The 22,454-nt window shown below is 59.0% G+C and overlaps 2 protein-coding genes across 5 annotated transcripts; both read right to left on the bottom strand.

The window, feature by feature from the left end:
• Positions 1-418: 418 nt before the first annotated feature.
• On the bottom strand, positions 419-12,274 carry SEMA3G (semaphorin 3G). Of its 4 annotated transcripts, XM_016941237.4 has the most exons (17): positions 11,856-12,267; positions 10,143-10,196; positions 9,874-10,034; positions 9,686-9,748; positions 9,311-9,430; positions 8,945-9,035; positions 8,700-8,816; positions 8,390-8,535; positions 8,060-8,174; positions 7,880-7,949; positions 7,503-7,647; positions 6,993-7,224; positions 6,806-6,897; positions 6,046-6,087; positions 5,097-5,325; positions 4,653-4,792; positions 419-3,199 (listed from the first exon to the last, which is right to left on the bottom strand). In XM_016941237.4, the coding sequence occupies exons 1-17, from the start codon at positions 12,247-12,249 to the stop codon at positions 2,729-2,731; spliced, it is 2,682 nt and encodes an 893-aa protein (XP_016796726.3). In that variant the 5' UTR covers positions 12,250-12,267; the 3' UTR covers positions 419-2,728. The 4 variants fall into 4 exon arrangements, with proteins under 4 accessions (XP_016796726.3, XP_001172139.4, XP_009443865.4 ...); XM_001172139.8 differs by lacking the exon at positions 10,143-10,196 and having other exon boundaries at positions 11,856-12,264; XM_009445590.5 differs by lacking the exon at positions 4,653-4,792 and having other exon boundaries at positions 1,196-3,199; positions 11,856-12,271.
• Positions 12,275-18,046: 5,772 nt separating this feature from the next.
• Positions 18,047-22,436, bottom strand: TNNC1 (troponin C1, slow skeletal and cardiac type). Its single transcript, XM_001172150.6, has 6 exons — positions 20,941-22,436; positions 19,432-19,462; positions 19,055-19,201; positions 18,693-18,807; positions 18,340-18,476; positions 18,047-18,255 (listed from the first exon to the last, which is right to left on the bottom strand). Exons 1-6 carry the CDS (start codon positions 20,962-20,964, stop codon positions 18,224-18,226), a joined length of 486 nt encoding a protein of 161 aa, XP_001172150.1. The 5' UTR covers positions 20,965-22,436; the 3' UTR covers positions 18,047-18,223.
• Between the last annotated feature and the right edge of the window lie 18 nt (positions 22,437-22,454).

The raw sequence follows: 22,454 nt of genomic DNA on the forward strand, positions 1-22,454 counted from the left end.
TGCCAAGTGTCACTGTGACAAATGTCAAGTGTTGTTGTGAAAAAGGAGCAGAGCTGCCTACGGGCCCAGCTGCCCTTTGCCAATTTTTTTTTTTTTCTTTTAGTTCAAGATCCTCCTGAAGTCCCAAGAAGGTCAGTCTTAGAAGCCCACAGGCCAGGATGTTCCTCATTTAATGAGCAATCTCGGCTTTGTAGACAAAGCCCTCTAACTCCTTCCTTCCCCTGATACCCATCTTCCTCCTTTCTAGAAAGCACCACCCAGTCTCTTTCTTTAAGTCCTTTTCCAGCTCTAAAACCTGTTTGGGAAATCATGAAACAGAGGTCACTCAGGGTGACCTTCTTTCTCAGGGAAGGGATGGGAGGGCTCTTCATTTTCAGCTCATGTGCGCAGCATCAGTCCATTTAGTACAATACACAGATACACAGTAATGATATAATTATGTGATGCAAATATTAACTTCATCCCTTTCCTTGTAAATTCAGCTTTTCTCACCAGAGCTCAGGGGCAGTCATGACAATAAAAATAACAATAGTAATTACAAGAAATGTGCTCTGAGAACAGAGAAACCACAAGGCCCATCTCAACACACAAATACAAAAACAACTTGCATTTACGGGGCGTTTCCAGGAGTTAGTAGCATACAGTACCATGGGTAGGGTGTGGCTGGCAGAAGCTGTCCACTTTTTCTAAGTGCAGGTGTTCGTTGCTGAGGATCTTGTGCTCCTCCTCCCTTCGTTTTCTAGAGTAACTTCCCAGAGGACCCTGCCTGGAGCCTGCCAAGTCAGAGTCCAGCATAAAGGCCCGGAGGGCTGTTTGTGTCTTTCTGGCCTCCCTAGGGTAGAGGGCAGAGCTGGCTGCAGCTCTGATACCCTTTCCTGGAGCTCTGCACTCTCTCCTCCCCTCTTTAATCCCCTCTGTCTCCCCTCCCTTCTGCTCTTCAGCCCCCATCCTTTCCTCCTCTCCTCCTCTGCCTTGACCAGCTGACCTCCCAGCAGACAGCACCGCAGGCCGGAAGGCTTCTCAGGGCGTTGATAGGTTAATCTCAGTGCTTCTGGTTCATTTATTACATGGTCAAAGGGGAGAAAGGAGGGACTATTTCAGGTCCCAGTTCTCTGGAGGTGCCAGGGGTAAGGGAAAGATAAAACCCAAGGCAGTCTGGGTTTGAGTTTCAATAGGGCAGGGAACCCTGGCTTGCTTTTTATCTTTTTTTCCCCTCCTTTCTTTGTCTTGGTTGTTTTAATGGAGGGAATCTCAAACCCAGTGCTCTTATCTCCTTCCAGTCAGTTTTGTGTGTCATGAATGTGTTCATGTGCAGGCTGGGAACAACTTTTCATTTAGTCCTCCTCCTCCCCTCTGTGCTCCCCAGCCTGAGAAACTGGTGATGGCAAAAACACCTCCCCTACATGCCCAGGCAGAACGCGTCCTTGCCATCCGAGCCTTACCCCCGAGAATCAGCGGGACTTACACTTCTTCGTCTTTTTCTCTACCTTGTTTTCCCCCTTAAAAGAAAAACAGTCTTCCTAAATCGATTTAGCATAAAACAGAGATTCCAGAGATGGAAACACTGGGTCTTCCAGGTGGCTTCTGAGCTAACTGATGCCATCCTGAGTTCTTGTGGACACCTGTTCCTGCCTGGGTCCCACAGTCTATCCTAAGGGTCTCCTGCCCTCTCTCCATCTCCATATCCTCTCAATCTTCTGCATCCCTGGCCCTGATTCTGAGGGCTGCAGGGCTCACAGAGCCTCCACATTCCCAGCCTCCAGGGCTGCGGCATGCTTGCATCACCCTGGGAAAGACAGCCCACTCTTCCCGCCTGCACCCTTCCCCAGCTCCCCAACCCTATCTCTAGTCCACAGACACAAGGGACAACAATGCCCCAGAACCCACCCCTCCCCGCTCGTGGACATGGAGAGCCTGACAATGGGGAGGGGGTCCTCTCAGGAGGGGCAGGCATCCCAGCAACCCTGGCCTGGGGAAGGGAAGTCAGGCTGTGAGATGCCCCCACCTGGTTTACAAAGTGAAGCCTGAGCCCTGACCACCCCAGATCCCTGGGGGCTCTAGCGGTCTATGCCTCTAGATTATCTACACCTCTCCGTGATTCTCAGATGGAGAAGAGGCGGTGGGCAGTGGCAGGGAGCCACCAAGATATCACGGCGCGACAGGAGGGGAGGTGCATTGTTGCTCCATCTTCCCAACACCTCTGTGTTCCCTCCCCAAGTCGGTCAGGTAGGCTCTTCTTACGGGGTGCTAGCTTAGAGGCCATTTCCACCCTCCTCTGGCTCCCTGCAGGCCCCCTACCGGGATACCCCCTAGACGCACCCACACACCCACTCTGAGGGTCACTCAGAATGGCCATTGTTCTGTAGGCTGGGAAAGAACCACCCAACCCTCTTGCCTCTGGGCACACCCGGAAATGTGCTGCGGAAGCCAGGCCATCTCTGAGAACAAATGGCAGATCCCTTGGGGCTGCCAGCAGCCAGAGGGTGCTGGCTCCAGCTGGGTCTAAGAGCACAGAGAAGGGCAGGGAACAGGCTTCAAGAACCCAGCCCCTCCATTAGACCCCAGTCTTTTCTGCAGGTGGCCCAGTAGCGGTGTGGGGGCAGAGACACCTGTCTCTAAGAGGCAAACAGACATCCTGACCCCTCTGCCCTAGCTGGGTGGGTGGGAGATGCTGGGGGCTGCTAGTGGGCCCCCCAGCCCATCCTGACCACCCCTCCTCTGCCCCCTTCTACGTGGCCTCCACCTCCCGGGGCGTCCGATTGTGCTCGGCATGCACCCGGCTCTTCATCTTCTTGCCTAGCTCCAGCCCTGCCCAGCTCTTGCCCCTGGCCTGCTTGCCCCGGCTCCGGCTCCGGAAGCAGCCTGAGCATTCCATGGTGCCCCTGCACCACACGCGCTCACAGTACTCATCCACCCGGGGCAGGTTGGCGAAGCCAATGAGCTGCAGGATGTCCTTGTACCAGGCCTTGGGTGGGGTGGAAGCCAGGCCTCCCCGGGCTGGGGGCTCCTCTGGCTTTGGCTCCGGAGGGAACAGGTTGTCCAGCTGTGAGGCCACAATCACCACCAGAGCCAGGCGGACCACAGTCTGGGAGAAGCCATGCTCCAGAGTGGTGCAGGTGTAGGTGCCCGCATCGAAACGGCTGAGCCTGCGGAACAGCAGCCCCCGCTCCGTGTGCAAGACTCGCTCGTCCGTCTTCACCTGCCATGCGGGCGGGAGGGCGTGAGTAGGGTGCAAGGTGGGAGTTTACCATCGGCTTCTCTGCCCCAGCTTTTCTGCCATCCTTGGGGCCCAGTGCCTGGGCACTTCTTGCCCTATTCTCCCCTTCCCAGGAGGGGACCAGCAGCGTGGCAGTCTGGGCCTCCTCTAGACCACCAGCTAATTCAGGTGGGGCCTCACCTTCCCATAGCCCAGGAAGGGGCCTTCTCAAGGATTTGACTGGCTGGTTTCTCCCTTAGTCAGAGGACTCCAATCTTGGCCTCGGAGGGCCCTGGCACACATTCCCAAGGAACAGAGGGGCTAAGATGTTATCCCCTTAGCCCTTCTGGAGGTACCATCCCATCTACAGGCTTTTCTCAAGGGAGGGGCTGTGCCCCCGGGCCCAGAACTGGGCTTCAGAAACTCCCTATGCTACACACATACAATGTGCGTGCGCCCACGCACACATGCACATGCACGCACACACACACAGAGACACACACACGGCCTTCCCATCCTGGTCTGAACCGTTCACTCCCCCAACGGTGCGAGCTGACAGCCCCAGCCCAGGGTGGGCTGATCGCCCATCACAGCGTGGGAAGTGGGAGTGCCGCCCTGATCTCAGCCCGCCTCTGGCCTGGACCCTGTGTGGGTTTTAGTCTGCACATCTGTGTGTTGGGGGTGGATTGCTTGAGCCATTAGCTAGTGTTGTGAAACACCATCTTATTGCTCCCCTCCTCCCCTGGGGAATCTTCTCAGTGCCCAGCCCAACAGCTGGCCCAAGGCTGGCCTCCGCCAGTTCCCAGGCTGGAGGGAGAGCCCCTCCTGTAATCAATCCACTCCTGCCCCTCCCCTTCCCTGCCCCGGCCAATGCCCATCCTCAGGCCCCAGACTTAAACCATCCCTGGGGTTGATAGACCTTTCCGGATGGGGGAGGAGAGGGCCTGAGCAGACAGCTGGACTCCAGGGAGGAAGTGTGGGGCCAGGCTTTGAGGGTGGAGGGCAAGGACCAGTGGTTAGGGACCCAGAAGGTTCTCTTCTGTTGTGTGTGTGTAGCATAGGGAGGTTCTGAAGCCTAGTCCTGGGCCCAGGGCACAGCCCCCTCCCCTGCCTGGGGCAGAAGAGAACCAAGAACCCCTGGAGAAGAGAATCCTTCAAAGATGAGCCATGTGTGTAAACATGGAAGACTTACTGGCCTGCCCAGACCCTCTTCTCTCTCTTCCATCACCCACCCCTCAGACTGGGGGAGTTCCAGCCACATCTGGCCTGGGCATTCCCAAAAGGCAAAAATAGGGCACCTCCTTCTAGGCACCCCAGGAGCCTAATACAAACTTTTTTTAGGTTAATCTTGGCAGATTCCCCCCAGAACCCCTTTCTGGGGCTCAGGTCTTGGGGTTCAGGATGGGAGGTGACCTCAGGACACACAGAGGCTAGAGGCAGGGGTCTCCTCACTCACCTGGTCAGGCCCCTCATCCCCTGGCCTCTGCAAGAGCCAGCGCACAGCAGCCTGGGGAGACTTGGGCAGGCACTCCAGGAAGGTGCTATTGTGCTCCGTGCCGTAGACCATGGTGGCTGCCACAAGTCCCACTGCCTCTTCTGGAGAGAGGCAGAGGTTGGCTCAGCTTGGGAACTATGGGACCCAGATCCCAGTGCCACCACCTGACACCACAGCTCAGGAGCCCCACTAGTATGACAAGAACTTAGGCATGCGTGGATTCCCAAGCCAGCCACTGTGTCCAAAGACCCTGCTTCCATGCACTAGCAGGAGCTACACAGAGAGGGAAACTGAGGACTATCCGTCATGACAAGACCAATCTGAGAATGCACTTCACAGGGGTGGAGCCGGGCCACAGGGGTGAGTTCCAGCCCAGTCTGGGCCCTCCCACCTGCCACCACTCACCTTCCTGGCTCTGGCCCAGGCACTGCAGGGCAGGGTTGCCGTGCCGGATGTCCTGCCGGCGGAACCGGCGCTTGCCAAGGCTGGGGCGGTAGTGGGTACAGGAGGCACCATCCCAGGCACAGTATGGGTCCCGGGCCAGGCAGCACTCTGCACAGGCAGTGCCGTAAGTCTCACATTGGTGCAGCCGCAGCTGGGCCACACCCAGCCGAGAGCCCACGTATAGCATTTGCTGGGGAGGGACAGAAGCAGAGCCTGAGGTGAGCCCAGGCTTCGCCCACACGCAGCCAGGCTCTCAGCCCCTCAGCTTCCTGAGACCCCTGCCACTTGCAGGAAGTCTTCCAGAACCTCTTGGATTCATTCAAAAAACAAAAAGTGTTTATCACCCATCTGCTGCATACCAGATTCTGTGCCAGGACACAGAAGGGATGGAGGAGAACCAAGACCTGGGATGTTTTCTCTAAGGGGCTTCTCCAGGCCCTCCCAGGTGCTGACCTTTGCCCTCTATCCCAGGGGACTTTATCCTGAGTTGTCCCTGACCTTAGAGGTGCACCTTGCTTTAAGCAATCCTTGCACGAAAGTTAGGATTTACACAAAGATACACTGGAGCAGATAAATATGGGGAGACGGGTTTTGCCACTTGGCAAATATAGTAGGCCTCTAAAAAGTGGCCTTGTTGGACTTAACATCTGGATTTTGTGTTTTCAGGCACACTTTTGCTTCCCTTAGGAACTGGCCTTTGTGACTATCCCCTTATCTGGACATGGCCCCACTTACTCGGTGCCTCCAGTGCCCACTGGCCACTTGTTGCAGGGGCGAATCAGGCCTGCCTCAGCACAGCTTTCCCCAGACTACAGTGGAGCTCGAGGAGGCTGTGGAGCAGGGGCAGAGGAGGAGGCTGCGGAGCAGGGGCAGAAGGGGGGTCCAAGAGGAGGGTGGCAGCTGTTCTTACCCTTTTGACAGAGATCTCCATTTCGGTGATAGGTGTTGGCACCTGGGGAAGGAGAAGGGTCTCAGTGTGGGTGGGGTGGACCAAGACCTGCCCCTGCACCCCTGCTTTCAGTCTCCTCCAACCCTGGGGTGGGAACCACCTAGCTCCCAGGCTGGGTCTTGCACTCCCTGGCAGCTAAGGCTAGACAGTCTTTCCCAGACGATGGGTTACAAGAAAGGCCCCCTGGTCATGGCTGGCCTCCAAGCAGGAGGCTTGACTGAAAGCACAGAGCTAGAGTGTCCCCTCTCTCAGCCTGTTCCCCAGCAATGAGGCAGCTGTCCCAAATTACCCAGCTCAGGTCCAGGAGGCACAACAGGCCCTCAAACACAGACGACCCCCTTCCTGAGTCTCTAGAGGGGCCAAGAGAACATCTAGGGGCCTTGGGGTCTCAACCATCTCCTCCTTGCAACTTGAGTCCTACAGGGGTTTGCAGAGGGTTGCTTCCCTTGACCATCCCTCCCAGCACCCCAGGCACTTTCAGCTCACAGGCTGTAGCTCTGGGCCTCCAGTCATTCATAAGTGGCTGCGAGGCCTCTGCCACAGCGGAGGTGCGGGGTGGAGCGGGGGCATCTCTTTCTGCACCCCCTCCCCAGCATCCTGCCAGCTGCAAATTCAGTGAAGACAGGCTGGCTCCCTACTGGGCTTGCTCCTGCATCCCTGTAGCCAGGCTCAGACCCAGAGATGGGGCTTGGAGGGACCCTTCCATCAGCCCCTTGCTTACCTTAAACACCTGGAGCTCCTCCAGAACCACTTCCTCAGGTTCAGCTGAGCCCCCTGCCTGGAGGGCGATGACTTTGAGCACAGAGCCTGAGTCTGGGGCCAGGGAGGAGGGGTCAGCGGGACAGGGGGGGACAGCCAGAGACCCCACACCCCTCTCCAGCCTGGCCACCCTTGCTCAGCTGTCCTACCAGTCCCCAGGAAAATGACATCGTAGGTCCCATCCTCTGCCTCCACGCGGTCCACCACGATCTGGTGTAGCTGCTGGGCTAGGTGGGTCTTGACAAGGACAGGGCGGCCATGCCGAGGCCGCACAGGCCAGAACATGAGGGGGTGGGCTCGGGCAAACTGCAGCACCTCATCTGGGTAGTCCTTGGTGCTGCCAAAAGGCCGTCCTGGCTGTGCGGTCATCTTGCTGGGGCACTGTGGGCAGCAGGGAAGGGAGTGCCTGAAGTATCCTGAGACAGCACACACCCTCCACCGCCAGTCTGTTTCCACCCCAACCAGGGGGACCTCTCTCACTGCAGGAGGGCTGTCCTCTCCCACTACACCCACCCCACCCCACCCAGGCCCTCTGGAGCCCAGGCTTGGCCAACGTCCGCTGCCGTGGGGGTGCATGGGGACATGAGGCCACTCCAAGGAGCCCTTCCCCACATCTGCTCAGGCCTCGCTTCCCTGGCCTGGCCCCAGCAGATACTCACCACGCCGGGGCGAGGGAAGGGCACCTTGCCCCCATAGGGCCCCCACTGGTGCTGAGGCCCATCTCGGTGGGCAAAGGGCCCGTTGAAGACCTCCCAGATGTCTGCCATGTGGTACACACAGACGGCGAAGCCCTGGAACACGGCACTGCCGGGGCACATGGGACAGTCAGGCCAGAGTGGCCATCAAGGACAAGAAGGGAACAGCCTGGTTCCATGGGAAGGACAGAGGGTGACAGTGCCTGCAGCAAGCAGAGACTCCGAAAAGCAAAGACCCCAAGGCAAAGGCAAAGAGAGAGTCAGAGAATACAGTCACAGGTCACCGAATCAGGGACAAAGACAGGGGCCCATCGCAAGGCCGGGGTGCTGGGTGTGCCCACCTGACGGTGCTGAACAGCGCGTACACCTCGAGGCTCTTCCCGGCCTTGGGCCACAGCAGGAACACATCCTCTGGGGTAGAGAAAGGAGTATGAGTGTCATGGCCACCGCCAATGCCCTGACTCACCAGCTCTCAGCCATCCCCACTCCCGAGCCCTAGGCCTGCTTGGCCAGGCCCTCACCTAGCTGGTCAAAGTGGGTCTCGGCACCACCAGGGCCGGGCACTGAGCAGACCAGCCTGGCCTTGAGGAAAGTGCTCCATTTGTTCACCAGCACCCGCTGGCCCCCAGCATCATTCTGCAGGATAAGGGGCCAGAGTCAGGCTTGGGCCCCACGAGGATGGGTCCCACCATCCACTCTTCTACCCTCACCCACTCAGGGAGAGGTATGCATGTCAGCTTTGCATCCTTGCCTCAGTTTCCCTACTGCTGGCCAGGGGTGGGGGGAGAAAGGTCTGGGAATGGGAGGGTGTAGCAGGGACTTGAACCTCACCACCCCTTCCCAGCTCTTACCACGCAGACGCGGCCCACGCGGCTGACAGTGACATGGTTCGAGCCACCATCGGGCGAGGGGACCGTCTCCGAGAAGAAGAAGTACACCTTGTCATTGTCCTGGTCAGAGTTCTCAGGGATCCGGGCGGCCATCACAAACCGGGGGTCTGGAAGGGTGACAGGGTCATGCTGGGTGGAGGGGCCCCACAGGGGAGGATGGGAGTAGAACCCAGTGGGGAGAGGAATGGGGCAGGGGACTCCCACTGGAGGCTGGTGTCCTAGCTGGGAAGGTAGCCTCTTCACCCCTGCCAGTTCCAGGGGCAGGCCTCACCGTGCAAGAGACTCTGGTCAGAGTCGGAACGCAGAGCTGGCCGAGGACCTCCACTTCGAAAGATCATGGCCTCTCGCCCCAGGAAGTCAGCGGTGAGACCCGTGTACAGCTCCCCGTCTGGGGTGGGGTTTGGGGAACAGAGTCAGGGGAGGAGGCCCAGGCCCAGCAGCCGGGTCCCTCCCTTCCCAGTGACATAGGCCAGCTGCCACCCTCCCTGTTCTCACCCTGGCCTGGGCATCACCCACCTATGAAGGTGCTGGCAAAGGGACGGCTGGGCTCGTGAGGGCACCGCCCCCGGCCGCTTTCCACACTGCCAGGCTCCAGGTGGAGCACATGCTAGTGGGAGGGAGAGAGGGAGGGAGGGGCGTCACCTGGGAGAGAAGCACCAGCAGCCCACACCCAAGCAGGAGCCCTCGCGTGCGGCCAGAGAGCGGGGGTGGGCGGAAGGCGTCCTCATCCAGGGCCCCTCTAATGGGGTCAGCTCCCCAACACAAAGGCGCCTTTCAGGCCCCTGCCCCTCTGTCCCTACCCAGGCTCAATGGGAATGTTCAGGCAGCAGGGAGGAAATGTCACTGCCTCCCAGTCCCTTGTGGGGCCTGGCCCAGGCTCACCTCCCCACGGTGGCCAACTGTGATGAGGGCACAGGTGGGCTGGAAGGCCCCAGTGCCACAGGCTAGCAGGTGGGTCCGGTTGTGAGGCTGTAGCACCCGCACGAAGTTGGCGCACTCTGTCTGCGGGGAGAAGGAGGGGGTGGTTGAGGGGTGAGAGGGGGTGCCCACCATCTCCTTGGGGCCCAAGGCTCAGCCCTGTCTGGCAGTCAGCTCTGGGGAGGGGGGTGGGTGTGACATTCCCAGCAGGCCTTCAAAAGCCCTCAAGATCTGCTCCAAATGCCCCTGGTAGAGGTACCTGGAGCGTGGTCACGGATTGTCCTGGGGGGTCAGGGCAGGGTGTCAGGTCGGGGGACCATCCCTCCCGACAGCACTCACCAAAGGATCTCTTCCCTTTCGAACACACTCCTCCCTCTGTCCTGGCTGCGGTGGCCACAGGACCTGGAACACAGCCCCGCTGACCTCAGGTCCTCCCCTGATCTCACAGGCTCAGTTTCCCCATCTGGCCTCCCATCTGGAGGTGCCCAGTTCTCAAACAGACCCTCTTCCCTGCCAGTCCAGCTCACCTCCTGGGGATCTGGCCATGCCTGGTCCAGCCGCAGAGAGTAGAGGGCGTCCAGGCCACCCAGAAAGAGGCGGTCTCGATACTCATCTAGGTACATGGCCTGGAGGTTCAGGGAGCCCTGGGGGCCCAGAAAGATGGCAGAGCGGTTGGCAGACAGGAGGTCTAGGAGGATGTATGGGGAGGCGGATCAGGGCCACAGCTCAGCCTAGTTCCCCAGCCAAGGAGTGGAGGTGGAGGCCCCGGCTGAGCATCCACCCCTGGCACACTCACATCTGGAAAATGTTTCCATCCACATGGTGCTGGAAGGCTTTCGGACCATGGCTCCTGGGGACAGGTGGGACGGGAGGCTCAGAGCCTCCCACCTGGCCCAGCCTACCCTGGGGCCTACCTCCCACCCCTCCATTCCTTAGCCCTTCATCATGCAGCTAACATCTTCCCACTGTCCCATCTGTGCCCTACCCAGTCCCCAGGGAAGAAGGCCCCAACCAGCAGAAACTAGAGCAAAGTGCTGGAAGATCCTGGAGGAAGGGCGGGAGTCTTTGCAGGCCGCCTGACTCAGCTGGAGGGTGGGCCAGCAGGCGAAACTGTTCCCAGCAGAGGGGACCCCTGGCAATGGCCTGGGTGCAGAAAAGGGCAGGTATGGCCAGGAAGGGCTCCCACCTCCAGTCCAGGGATGTGGCCAAAGACAATTTTCTCCCCATAGATGCTGGCTATCCCACCCCAGAGATGAGAGCAGGGAGCTGTCTGGGGACATCGGTCCCAGGAGTTGAAGATCCTGAGGTAGGTCCTCCGGGCTTGGCTGGGGAGGTGGAGGTAATGGGGGCAGTAGGATGTGGCAGGAAGGGGGTGCTGGCCACCTTTGGGAAGGCCCAGAGTGTCCTATGCCTTCCCTACAGAAGCACCTCTACCCAACACCCATTCCACCCCCAAAACTCATCAACGGCCTCTTCCGGGAAGCCCTCCATGGATGACAGTACCTTGGGGAACTTTCCCTATTTGGGGCTTTTTCTAGTAGTCTGACCTCCCCGCAAAACCACAGCTCCCGGAACAAGACCACATTCCCCTCAGCCTCTCCAGGGACGAGCGCCATCTCCCCCAGCAGACCGGGCTTCCCAGGGGAAGGTGGTCACCCCTCTGGTTTCCTCAGGAAGGATCTGCCAAGAGCCTGTCTCGGGCCTTCCCTGGGCCCATCCATGGAGGCCTGAGCCGGCTCACATGTCTAGGGTAGAACACAGGAACCCCCAGGCTGGGATGTGCAAAAAGGGGAGGTGAAACTCCCCCTGGGCTGGGGCGCTTCTTGGGTGCAGGAGCACATGAACAAGCCCACTCTGGGAAGTGGGCTGCAAGGGGGGTCCTCCCCTTCTCTGTGGCCCCAGGACCAACGGATAGCATGCTGCCTGCTCTCCCGTTGGCCACCCTGGGCAAAAAGTGCCAGTTGAGCCCAGACAGACCCTTCAGCCCCACCCTCTCTGTCACTCTCCCCTGCCTGGTCCCTTCCTCTGTCTCCTCCCCATCTTTATTGAGCTCTCTCAGGGTCTCCATCTGTCCCTTTCTCAGCACTCCCCGTCAGGTCCTTCCCACCGCCACCCTGGTCCTGTCTCCCAGGACCTGCCTCCCTCCCACTCCCCGAGAGCTGTGCAGGGAGAGGCTCCCTCCCCTACAGCTGGCCAGGCACCCAAGAGCCCAAGCCACCCAAACAGGGCACACGCACACAAACAGGGCACACGCACCCAAACACGGCACACGCACACAAACACGGCACACGCACACAAACTCGGCACACGCACACAAACACGGCACACGCACCCAAACAGGGCACACGCACACAAACACGGCACACGCACACAAACACGGCACATGCACCCAAACAGGGCACATGCACACAAACACTGCACAGGCACACAAACACGGCACATGCACCCAAACAGAGCGCACGCACACAAACGGCACATGCACACAAACAGGGCATGCAGGGGCTGGTACCTCGGTAGGAGTGCCGCAGGCGGGGCACACTGGGGCCGGGGCTGGGGCCAGAGCTACCCCCATGGAGCAGGAGGCCCCCTAGCAGCCAGCAAATGGCCCAGGCCGAGGGGGCCATGCTGGGGAACTGAGGGCACCACTGCTGCCTGCCTGCAGAGCCGCCCTCCGGTCCCGCTGGCCGCCGGTTGTAGTTTGCTCTGCTGCCACCAGGCCACCACTTATAAGGCAGTGGCTCCACCCAGTCCTGGGCGGGAAGAGGGGCGGAGGAGAGAAGGAGGCTGGGGCCTTGCCGTCCACCTGCCGCTTCTCCTTCCACCTTGTTGGCCCAGTGCAGGCTTTTGTGCCACACTGGCCAGCTCCCCATTGGGAAGATCTTCCCAGCTAGGGCACAGGCCATGTGTACAGAAATGTCCACAAATGCAGGTCCCCAGGCTCCAGCAAAGTGACAAGTGGGGAGAGAGCCTGGAAGGGAGGTCAGGGATCAGAGGTTAAAGTTGATGGGCTGGGTAGGGGCCTAGCTGGGCTCTGCCTTGTTCTCTGCCCCTCCACTGCACACAGCAGAGACCTTCCAAACTGGCCCTGCCCCAATTCCAGGATATTCCAGCCCCCTGAAGCTTTGGCCAGACTCTCCAGCTCCCCTGGGTAAGGGTGGAGGGCCATTCCCAGCCCAAGGGGCGCCATGTCCTAGACAGGTGTTTGAGGTCCGGCAACACTTCATAGAGCCAGCAAGAGATGACTGCCCAGCCTCTTCCACCCAGGCCTGTCCCCATCTGGCTTCCAGGCACCCCAGCCTCTCCCCACATCTACATGCCCCATCTCAGCTCACCAGGCTTGCTTTGGGGTAGGGGACAGGGGCATCAGGGGACTCCATGCCGAGGGAACCTCCCCTTGCCCTGCCTCCCTCAGGCCTCCAGTCCTTCCAGAGACTCAGGGTCCAGAGCTTCCCCAGGTCAGTGATGGTTCTTCCCAGGGACCCCATGCCTCATAGGCCCTACAGACACCTATGATCTCTTAGAGGTCACTTCCCCCACCCTGAATACTGACTGGGTGGCGGGGGGCAGAGAAAGCCACAGAAGAGGGCCAAAGGGGAAATGGGACTGAGGGCCTGAATCTGGGGTGAGTGACAGGACCTCCCCATGCTCCCTGCCCCAGAACAGTCGCCACCTCACCCCACCCCAGAACCCTACACTCAGAACCTGAGGCCCTGGGCACTAAAGAGATTTTAATTTTGAGCTGGAGTTTGAGTTCCCAGGATTCTAACAGCTCCTGCAGGTTGGGCCTCCCACATGGACCGGCCTGGGCCCTCTGATGGTGGTCAGGGAACTTGGGGGGCACTCAGAGAGGGAAGGACCTGGCCCAGGCCACAGAGCAGGCTGAGAATGGGTCCAGCTCAGCTCTGCCCCTTCCTGGGACCCTCCTTTGCTTCTGGGCATTCTTGGGAGTATGGGGACCCCACCCTCCTCCCCTACCTCAATCCTGAAATGGAAACAGGTTGGCTTCTTGGGTCAGCATGACAGGTCCCAGAGACCTACAACTCTGCCTCCCTGTCCCCAGCTCCCTTCACTCACACATGCCTTCTTCAGCAGGGGGCTGGCCTGGAGGTGGGCAAGGGGCTGCCCACAGAGGCCAGTGATGGAGCTCAGCCCAGCCCTGCCTCTGGCCCTGCTGGAGAGCCTTGGCCAAGGCCCTTCCATCTCTGGGTCTGCCTCTTCCTCCCAGGGCCAGGGACCAGCCACCCTGGGTGTAAGCAGCCTTTATAACCTGATGAGTGGGCTTGCGCAGGGGCTGCTGTCAGGGTGACCATATCCTGGGACCTTGGAGTGGACTGCTTCTGTCTCTGTTTCCCTGGGGAGGTGTGGCCAGCACACTGCCCAAGCTGGGGCCAACTTCTAACTGGAGACTGAGCTAGGCAGCCCTTCAGCCAGCATGTGACCACCAGCGGCGGGCAGGAGGCCCAACACTCCTCAGCCTGCCAGCCCACCCTGGGGTCTCAGCTCAGCCAGACACCCAGCAGGGGCTGCAGGGAAGCCTGGGTCGACTGGGGCAGGGTGTGGGGGCAGCCTACTCCACACTGCGGAAAGAGCCTGTGGCAGGCTGGGAGTCCGAACTCTACTGTTAATGTGTGTGGCCTCAGTCAGGTCCTCTCCCTCTCTGGGCTTCAGTTTTCCAGGCCTGGGGGCAGAGGGTAGGGATCGTCTCTAAAGGCCCCCCTGCTTGCCAGCTGCAGGTGGGAAAGACCACAAGGGTGCTCTGAATTCGAGGATCAATGGGCCCAGACACGGGCATCGTGTGTCATCTAGTGGACAAAGAAGGAACTGCAGGAGGCCCCCAAACTCGCTGTGTCAGGCCCTGTGTTGGGGTAGCAGGGCCACCCAGCAGAAACAGCAGCCTCTTGAGGACGCTAGCAGTAACCAGGCAAACACAATATAAAGAAGCAGGAGCAGTGGAAGATGCTCCAGCAATTGCTCTTGATGGAGGAAATCAAGGGAGGCTTCATGGAGGAAGCACTATCCAAGCAAAAGCCCAGAAATGGAAAGGATGCAGCAAAACAGGCAAAACTAGGTGATGCATGAAGGATACAAAATGCCATGTACTGGTGGGAGATGGTGAGCTGGGCTGATACCTATGTGAAGTGCGTGTTCATGCAGCAGGTGCCACCAGGTGGATATGTGGAGGGTCACAGCCCAGCCTCTCCCAGCCAGAATTCTGGGGTGGGCATGCCTGGAAGGAATGGACGCCCCCAGTCCCCTCCCCACCAATTTCATGGATGGAACAGGGATATTAGGACAATGCCATGCCCCCTCCACCCCCACGGACCTCCAGCTGCTTGCAGAGGGTGAGCCCCCCGCCTCCCATCAGCCATCCCTCACAGCTCCTCCCTCCCCACCCCAACCCTCCTACAGTATCTTCTGGGGCTTCCATCTGCAAGCAGGGCCATTCATCTCCTCCTCCTGTCCCAGGACCTGTCCCCCTCCCCACCACAGCTGATGAAAAGAGAGCCAGGACGTGGCAGAGCCCTCCTTCCCCCACTGCCCCTTCCTGACAATCCTCACTCCCTTCAACCCGAGCACACGTGGCCCTTGTCTGAGCTTCCCTGGACCCCACATTGCTTCTCAGCTTGGGTTCCTTTCTCTGTTCCCTGGGTGTTGCCCACACCCACCATCTCCCCTGTACTTCAGCTCACTCCTGTCAGGCTCCCACCCCTCTGCTCAGGCAGAGGGAAACCCTCCTGCTCAGGCGGCTGAGGCCTGGGGGCCTGCAAGTTCCCAAACCCTGGGGCCACCAGACAAACCCAAAGTGAGTAAGATTCTACAGAATAACTGGCCTCAGCTCTTCAGAGGTGATGAGGAAACACTGAGGACCGTCACAGGCTGGTGGGGAGTAAGGAGACAGGAGGACGAGGTCACGTTAGTGCCATCTTGGATTGGTTCCTGCTCCAGGACAAGGACTTTAGGACAACTGACAGAACTTCAATAAGCTGTGCAGATTAATTAGCAATGTTTATGTCAATATTCATTTCCTGTGTTTGATCCTTCTGTGGTTAAAATGTTAACATTTAGGGAAGCTAGGGTACCTGTAAATGGGAGTTCTTTGTACTATTTTTGCAAGCCTGGAATTTCAAAATGAAAAGAAAAAAAGCAAAAACCCCACTAAAACCTAGTGTTGGGAAGTAAGCTCCACTTCCCAATACCCCACGGCTGAACCTGTGTCTCCTCCCAACTTCCATATCTCAGGAAATGGCAGTTTGGCCAAAAAGCTAAGGGTCATTTTGGATTTTCTTATTTCTCACCCTTCACATTCAAGCCTTCAGCAAACTCTGTCCATTCTAGTTCCAAAATGTGCCTTGAATCCATGTACCCCCCCCCCCAACTCTCCCCAGCACCCCACTGTACTGGAAGCCACCGGGCTTTCTTGCCCAAAGCCTGCCGCCGCTTCAGGCCAGCTCCTAGCTCCCTCTCTCCCACCCCTTTTGCCCTCTGCAGCCATCACCCCTCACATTGACTGGGTCCTCATGGGGCCTGGCACTGCCCATGTCTCTCAAGACTGCTGGGGCTTGGTTTCCAGCCCAACACTGCCTTTCTGCTCCTGAGACCTTCCCAGTCTTTCTCCATGGCCTCCCATGGCTGGTTCCCTGTGGTTCCCCCAGATCTCATGCAGAGTCAGCTCCTCTAGGGAGCTTTCCCAGACCACTGTAACTCATGGGCCCACCATGCCTCCAGTCCCCACTCCAGCCCATGCTGGTTTTCCCACTGTACTCATCTCCTTAAAATTCCACCAGATTAGGCTGGGCACGGTGGCTCACACCTGTAATCCCAGCACTTCGGGAGGCCAAGGTGGGCGAATCACTTGAGCTCAGGAGGTCAAGTCTAGCCTGGGAAACATGGTGAAACCTTGTCTCTACTAAAAATACAAATATTAGCCGGGTGTGGTGGCAGGTGCCTGTAATCCCAGCTACTTGGGTGGCTGAGGCACGAGGATCGCTTGAACCTGGGAGGCAGGGGGTTACAGTGAGCCGAGATTGTGCCACTGCGCTCCAGTCTGGTGACACAGCAAGACTCTGTCTCAAAAAAAGAAAAAGGCCGGGCGCGGTGGCTCACGCCTGTAATCCTAGCACTTTGGAAGGCCGAGGCAGGTGGATCACGAGGTCAGGAGATTGAGACCATCCTGGCTAACACGGTGAAACCCCATCTCTAGTAAAAATACAAAAAATTAGCTGGGTGTGGTGGCGGGCGCCTGTAGTCCCAGCTACTCAGGAGGCTGAGGCAGGAGAATGGCGTGAATCCGGGAGGCAGAGCTTGCAGTGAGCTGAGATCGCACCACTGCACTCCAGCCTGGGTGACAGAGTGAGACTCCATCTCAAAAAAAAAGAAAAAAAAAATCCACCAGATTAGGGACTGGGCCTCACTGTGACATGCCCCAGGATCCAGCCCTGTGCTGTGCGTGTGGTGGGTGTGTGAGTGAACCACTGGGTGGTGCACCGGCTGCTGGTGCTGCCCGATGTGGCGCTTCCTTTTATCCTCGGATGTCACCCTTCCTGGGTCACTCTGGGTGTCTGTAGAGGTCCCCAATTCTCCAGCTCACAAGGGCAGGCCTGAAGGGACTCCTCTCTGCTCCCCTCAGGTCTCTCCAGGGACCAGAAAGCTCTTGCTAGCACTGGCCTCCATCAGAGGCATCTTTAGAATTCCAAGACCATCTCTGGAATGCCGGGCCTGTCTGGGGAATGCCAAGGCTGGGGCACAGGTGCAGAGAGAGTGGAGTGGCTGGGCGGGGCAAGGACAGCTGACGGCATTCTGGCTACAGCCTGGGTGCTGCTGGCAGCTGTCCCTCCTGCGAACACCTCTGCTGACACTTCCACTTCCTTGCAGTCCCCAACGCCCACGCCCCCAAGACAGCATCACTGTCTGGCGGCAGCTCTGGACTGGGTGCTCCCACTAAGCTGAGAGCTGCCAGGCCTTGGGCCTCCGTCCCTGCCAGGGAGAGAGACTGGGCCACAAGAGACGAGCCTCTGAGGTTCACGGGAACTGGAAATCATGCCCATCTGGATGTGGCCCATCCGACAGGGCCCTTGGCTGGAAGCCAGTTGGCTCTGCTCTCCCCCACACTCACTGGATGACCTTGACAGGTCCCTGCACCTCTCTGGGCCAAACAGGTGAGGGGAGATAGACCCGACTCCATGCCCCTCTGTCCCTGGGAGTCAATGTTGCTGGCAGGAAATACAAGCAAGTGGGCGGGTGGACTAGCACTGTGAGCCTGCAGGGACCCCACAGGCTCAGCTCCGTTCCAGCCACGGCTGAGAGGTAACAGGGGTTGCTGTGCCAGGGAGCATCCAGGGCCTGGCTGTGTACCACAGTGAACCACTCTCTCCAAGTAGAGGACCCCTAGGCTGCCACAGTGGTTGACCAAAGTGATGGCCCCCAGGAACTTGTGGGGGTTCTAGGCCCCCACAGACTCCAGATGCTGAATCCCTAGAGATGGTGCCTGGGCCTGAGGAGTGATAGAGGGCAGCAAGCAGGGCAGGCCACACGGCAGTCTCCGATCTCATCTCACCCCCCCGCAGAAGGCAGTGTGGAGCGGTGGTCAGGCGCCAGGCTCTGCAGCCAGCCTGCCTAGGACAGGGAAGGAAGCGGCCATTGGGTAAGAGTGGGTCCTGGGGATGAGTCCACGGCCCAGGGACACCAGAGCCAGACAGCAGACCTTGGGAGAGCAGGCTTTATTTGCATCCCCCAGGACAGATCTGGGGAGGGAGTCGGGGGATTTGGGGTTGAGGACATGGCCAGGCTCAGGTCCTGGGACCCCGACCCCCTCCCCAACCCCAGGACTCAGCTGGAGTTGGAGGCTGGGCATAGGCAGCTCTGGGTGAAGGTCAGCATCTACTCCACACCCTTCATGAACTCCAGGAACTCTGTGGAAAGAGGGGCAGGTGTGGGTTGAGGGTAGGGGCTGGGCAGGGCATGGAGGCAGGGGATCAGCCCGCCCACCCGCTTACCATCATAGTCGATGCGGCCGTCGTTGTTCTTGTCTCCGTCCTTCATGAGCTCCTCGATGTCGTCCTCTGTGATGGTCTCGCCTGTAGCCTGCAGCATTATCTTCAGCTCATCCAGGTCGATGTAGCCATCAGCGTTTCTGTGGGGAGGGGGCTCAGGGTAGGGCTGTGGGGAGGGCATGAGGCAGCCCCACCCATGCCCCAGGAGGCAGAGCAGGGACACTGGGAGATGGGGCATCCCTCTCCCCTATCAGGCAGAGGCCACAGGGTCCCTAGGCCTGGAATCTGAGACTGCCCTCCTGTACAGCTCGGCTTGAGTGTGGGTCAGGGTCAGAGGTCAAGGGTCACGTGCTCACTTGTCAAACATGCGGAAGAGGTCAGACAGCTCCTCCTCAGATTTCCCTTTGCTGTCGTCCTTCATGCACCGAACCATCATGACCAGGAACTCATCAAAGTCCACCGTGCCGCTGCCTGGGGGTGGGCAGCATGGCCGTTACAGAGGCCAGGGTAGGTACTGCAGGCAGCACCTTCGACACGAACCCCCATGTTCTCACCGCATCCTCACACCAAACGCCAGGCTTGTGTAGCCATTATGCCCATCTTATAGATGAGGCAACCAAGGCTCGGATAGGCTAAATTGCTCCCAGCTAAACAGAGCCAGCATTCCAGCCCCCAGACAGCTGGGGTTCTTCTGGAGCCTGGGGAGGAGGGGGCTCACCGTCCTCGTCCACCTCATCGATCATCTCCTGCAGCTCCTCAGGGGTGGGGTTCTGGCCCAGCATCCTCATCACCTTGCCCAGCTCCTTGGTGCTGATGCAGCCATCCTCAGCGCCCAGCACGAAGATGTCGAAGGCTGCCTTGAACTCTGTGTTCAGGGGTTGGGGGGCACAGTAGTCAGCGTTCAGCAGCCAGGACCTCGGAGGGCCAGAACCCTGGGGCCACCTGCCAACCTGCCCACCTCCCTCGGAGACCTCTCTGAGGGCAGAGCAAGAGGGACCAAGCCTCTGGTCTCTGGCCTGGGGTCCTCTTCTGATAAGGGGTCCCCATGCCAGCCTGGACCCGCTGGTCTCCCACATGTGTGATAGGGGTTCTCACCATTTTTCTGCTCTTCTGTCAGCTGCTCTACCTAGAAAGGAAAGGGAATCTCAAGGCTCAGACTCAGGTATAGCTGCTGCTGAGGAAACCAACCCATTCCACAGGTGAGAAGGCTGGAGCTGGAGGAGGCAGGCTATTTCCAGGCCACAGAGTGGAGGTCTCAGTCCTCCCTCCCTGCCCCCAAAGCCCTGATGTGACCCAGCTGGCCTCACTGCGACTGGGCTCAGGGCCAGGGTGACAGGTGGGCACCCCCTTCAGGACCAAGGTGACCCTCAGTAACAATAGTCAGTGACCACTCAATGCCCTTTCGGCCCCTGATGAAACTCAAGCTGGGTGGCCCGAAGGACAGCTGTCCCTCAAGTTGGGACAATAAAACCAGTGTGGAGGCAGGCAAGCCACCCACTGTAACCTGACCAGGGTGGCCACTGGGCTATTTTTAACGAGGAACAAAGTTAAACCTGGTGATTGTTCTGGGGACTTTGGCATGCAGGGGGTGGGGCAGCGTTATCTGGCCCCCTGGCCTGCTAGTGCCGCCTCAGAAGCCAAAATTAGTCCCCAACTCCGCCAGGCCTTGTATGGGCACTGGGTGGAGGGCTGTCCCCACCCCGGCTCCATGGACTCCCACAGGATAAGCAGGCATGCCCCCAGCGCTGGCTATAGCACTTCCCTGCCCAGGAGTGAGGGAGGCTGAGGGAGGGGTTCCCCTGGGGACAGCTGGCCATGCCAGGATGTCCTTGCTCTGGGGTTGGGGGAGGTCACCACCACCCCGGATAGAATAGCATCTGAAGACCCTCAGTGACCCAGGAGGTTGCAGGGGCTTGGGGTGACCACTCCCCAGCCCTCATTCCCTCGCTCTCACCCCTAGCTAAGCCACTGAGCCCTGAGCCTGCCAGGCATGATGGGAGCTGGGGCCCCAGTTCTCTGTTCCTTCTTCCTTGGTTCTCCCTCATGTCCAGAACTTCCCTGCCTCAAACTTCAAAGCCCCATCTCCAGCCCAGGACTCAGGCTCTACAGCCCCCTCCTCTCACACCCTCCACCCTCCAAAGCATCTTCGGCCCGCCAAGGGGCTGGAGTGGGGTGGCAGATTTTGAGCATGTGAGAAGCAGAATGTGAGGGGCAGAAATGGGGGTTGGGGACAGGGAGACAGTAATGGGGACTCAGACAGCTCAGGAGGAAGAGATGAAAAGAGAAAGGCAAAAACGTCCAGAGACAAATGCAGAGACATGTGGCTGAGCGACAGTGCCACAGACCACAGACACTTAGAAACAGAGAGTGAGACACGATGCTGAAAGCTGCAACCTCCTCCACCACCCTTCAGACCCGGAACCCCCTACCCCTTCTGCATCCTCAAACACCAGAATCACTGTCCCTGTGAGGGCCTGGGTTGAAGGCACGTAGGCCTTCTCCTTGGTCCCCACCACTTCCCTGGGGCTACTAACCCCGCACTCTCAGCTGAGTGAGCCCCCAGTGGGCCTGCCCACCCCAGCCCTACCCAGCCCTGTCCCTCACCGCAGCCTTGTAGATGTCATCCATGCTGGTGGCTCACAGGACAGCTTGCTGGGGTTGCCAGCCGGCCCTTGACTTAAATAGCCCTGCCCCGCTGCATTCCTGGCCCAGCACAGCCCAGCCCAGCCCAGCCCAGCCCAGCCCAGCCCAGCCCACCCCTGCGTGTAGTATCCTCCAGCCCCTCCTCTGGTCCCAGTGATCTCAGGCTGGCCTGAGTCCCCATGTCCTCTGCCCAGGGCAGGGAGCAGACGAACGGCTACAAGGACCAGGTTTCTTTCCCTCCTGTCCCCCACACTCCCCAAAGGGACTCTCTGAAAAGGTTTCTGGAATGAATGAAAACATAAGCCCAGTGCAGGACAGGAGCTACAAAGTCGTGGGCCCCAGGCGAGGTGCAACACAACAGCTCAGGCTCCCATCCAACCAGGTTGGCGGGTTGCCATGACCTCCACTTTCCAGATAAGGAAACTGAGGCTCTGGAGGAGTGGTGACTTGCCCAAGATCTGACTGACTTGGTAACCCCCACCTTTAACTAAACCTCTCTGGAATGGGGGTGCAATGTGCAAGGAGAGGCTAGGAGTGCAGGGCCCTGCCAAGAGAAGCCTCGAATGCCAAGCTCATAGTAAGATGCTGTGGAACTGGTGAAGAAGGAAGTGACTGATCCACCTTAGGACAGGGTGGCCAGGAGCCCTTCTGCCAGAGGAGCCTGTCCCAGACCTCCCATCTGCCCAGGGAGAAGTACCCACTTCGGGCTTAAGTCAGCTGCTCTCAGTTATTCAACAGCACCCCTATAGATGCCTCATCTGTGGCAGGCTCTTTCCCTCCTCACCCTCCAGTTAGGTTACCACCTCCCTCTTCTAGGTCTCATCTTTCCCCGGTTTAGGATTCAGCACTGTAGTTCCTGGGTCCAGATCAACCTGTCTCCCTCGTTTTGAACTTTGGCAGGCCACCCCGTGGGGTTCTTGTGCTTAGTGGCAGCACACACCCCTCCATCCACCTACACCTTCCTTCGTACAGAGTTCGTATCAAGTTTATCCCTCTTGATAAACACGCTCCCTGCCTCGAGCACTGCTGCGTGCTGGGCCGCGCATCAATCAACCCACTCAGTTGTCCAGGAGCCCCACTGACAAGAGATCTCCGAATCTCAGAGAGGTTCAGAACTGGCCCAGAATCACTCTCGCCCTGCTCCGGCGGTAAGCACAGGTCCTATTTTCCCCTCCAACCCGCCTTGCCCTAAAGAGAAAGAGCCCAACAGCCAGGTGAGGCACTATTATGGCCTCCTTTATCAGGAGGAGTAAACTGAGGCCAGGAAGAGCAGTGACTTGCTTCGTGTGGCCTGGGAGACTCGGGACCTTCTGTGCCCTCGTCCCGAGGACCCAGGGGCGATGCCCAGAGCTGTCACCACCCGGGGTCTCAGTTTCTAGCAGGCTGTGCAGGGTACCGCCGGCGGCGCCACGCAGGTAGATTACGCAAGCGAGCACCTCGCACGCGCGCCCTGAGTGGCCCCTGTCAATCACGCG

Source organism: Pan troglodytes, chromosome 2, assembly GCF_028858775.2.
Source record: "Pan troglodytes isolate AG18354 chromosome 2, NHGRI_mPanTro3-v2.0_pri, whole genome shotgun sequence".
Classification (NCBI taxonomy): Eukaryota; Metazoa; Chordata; class Mammalia; order Primates; family Hominidae; genus Pan; species Pan troglodytes.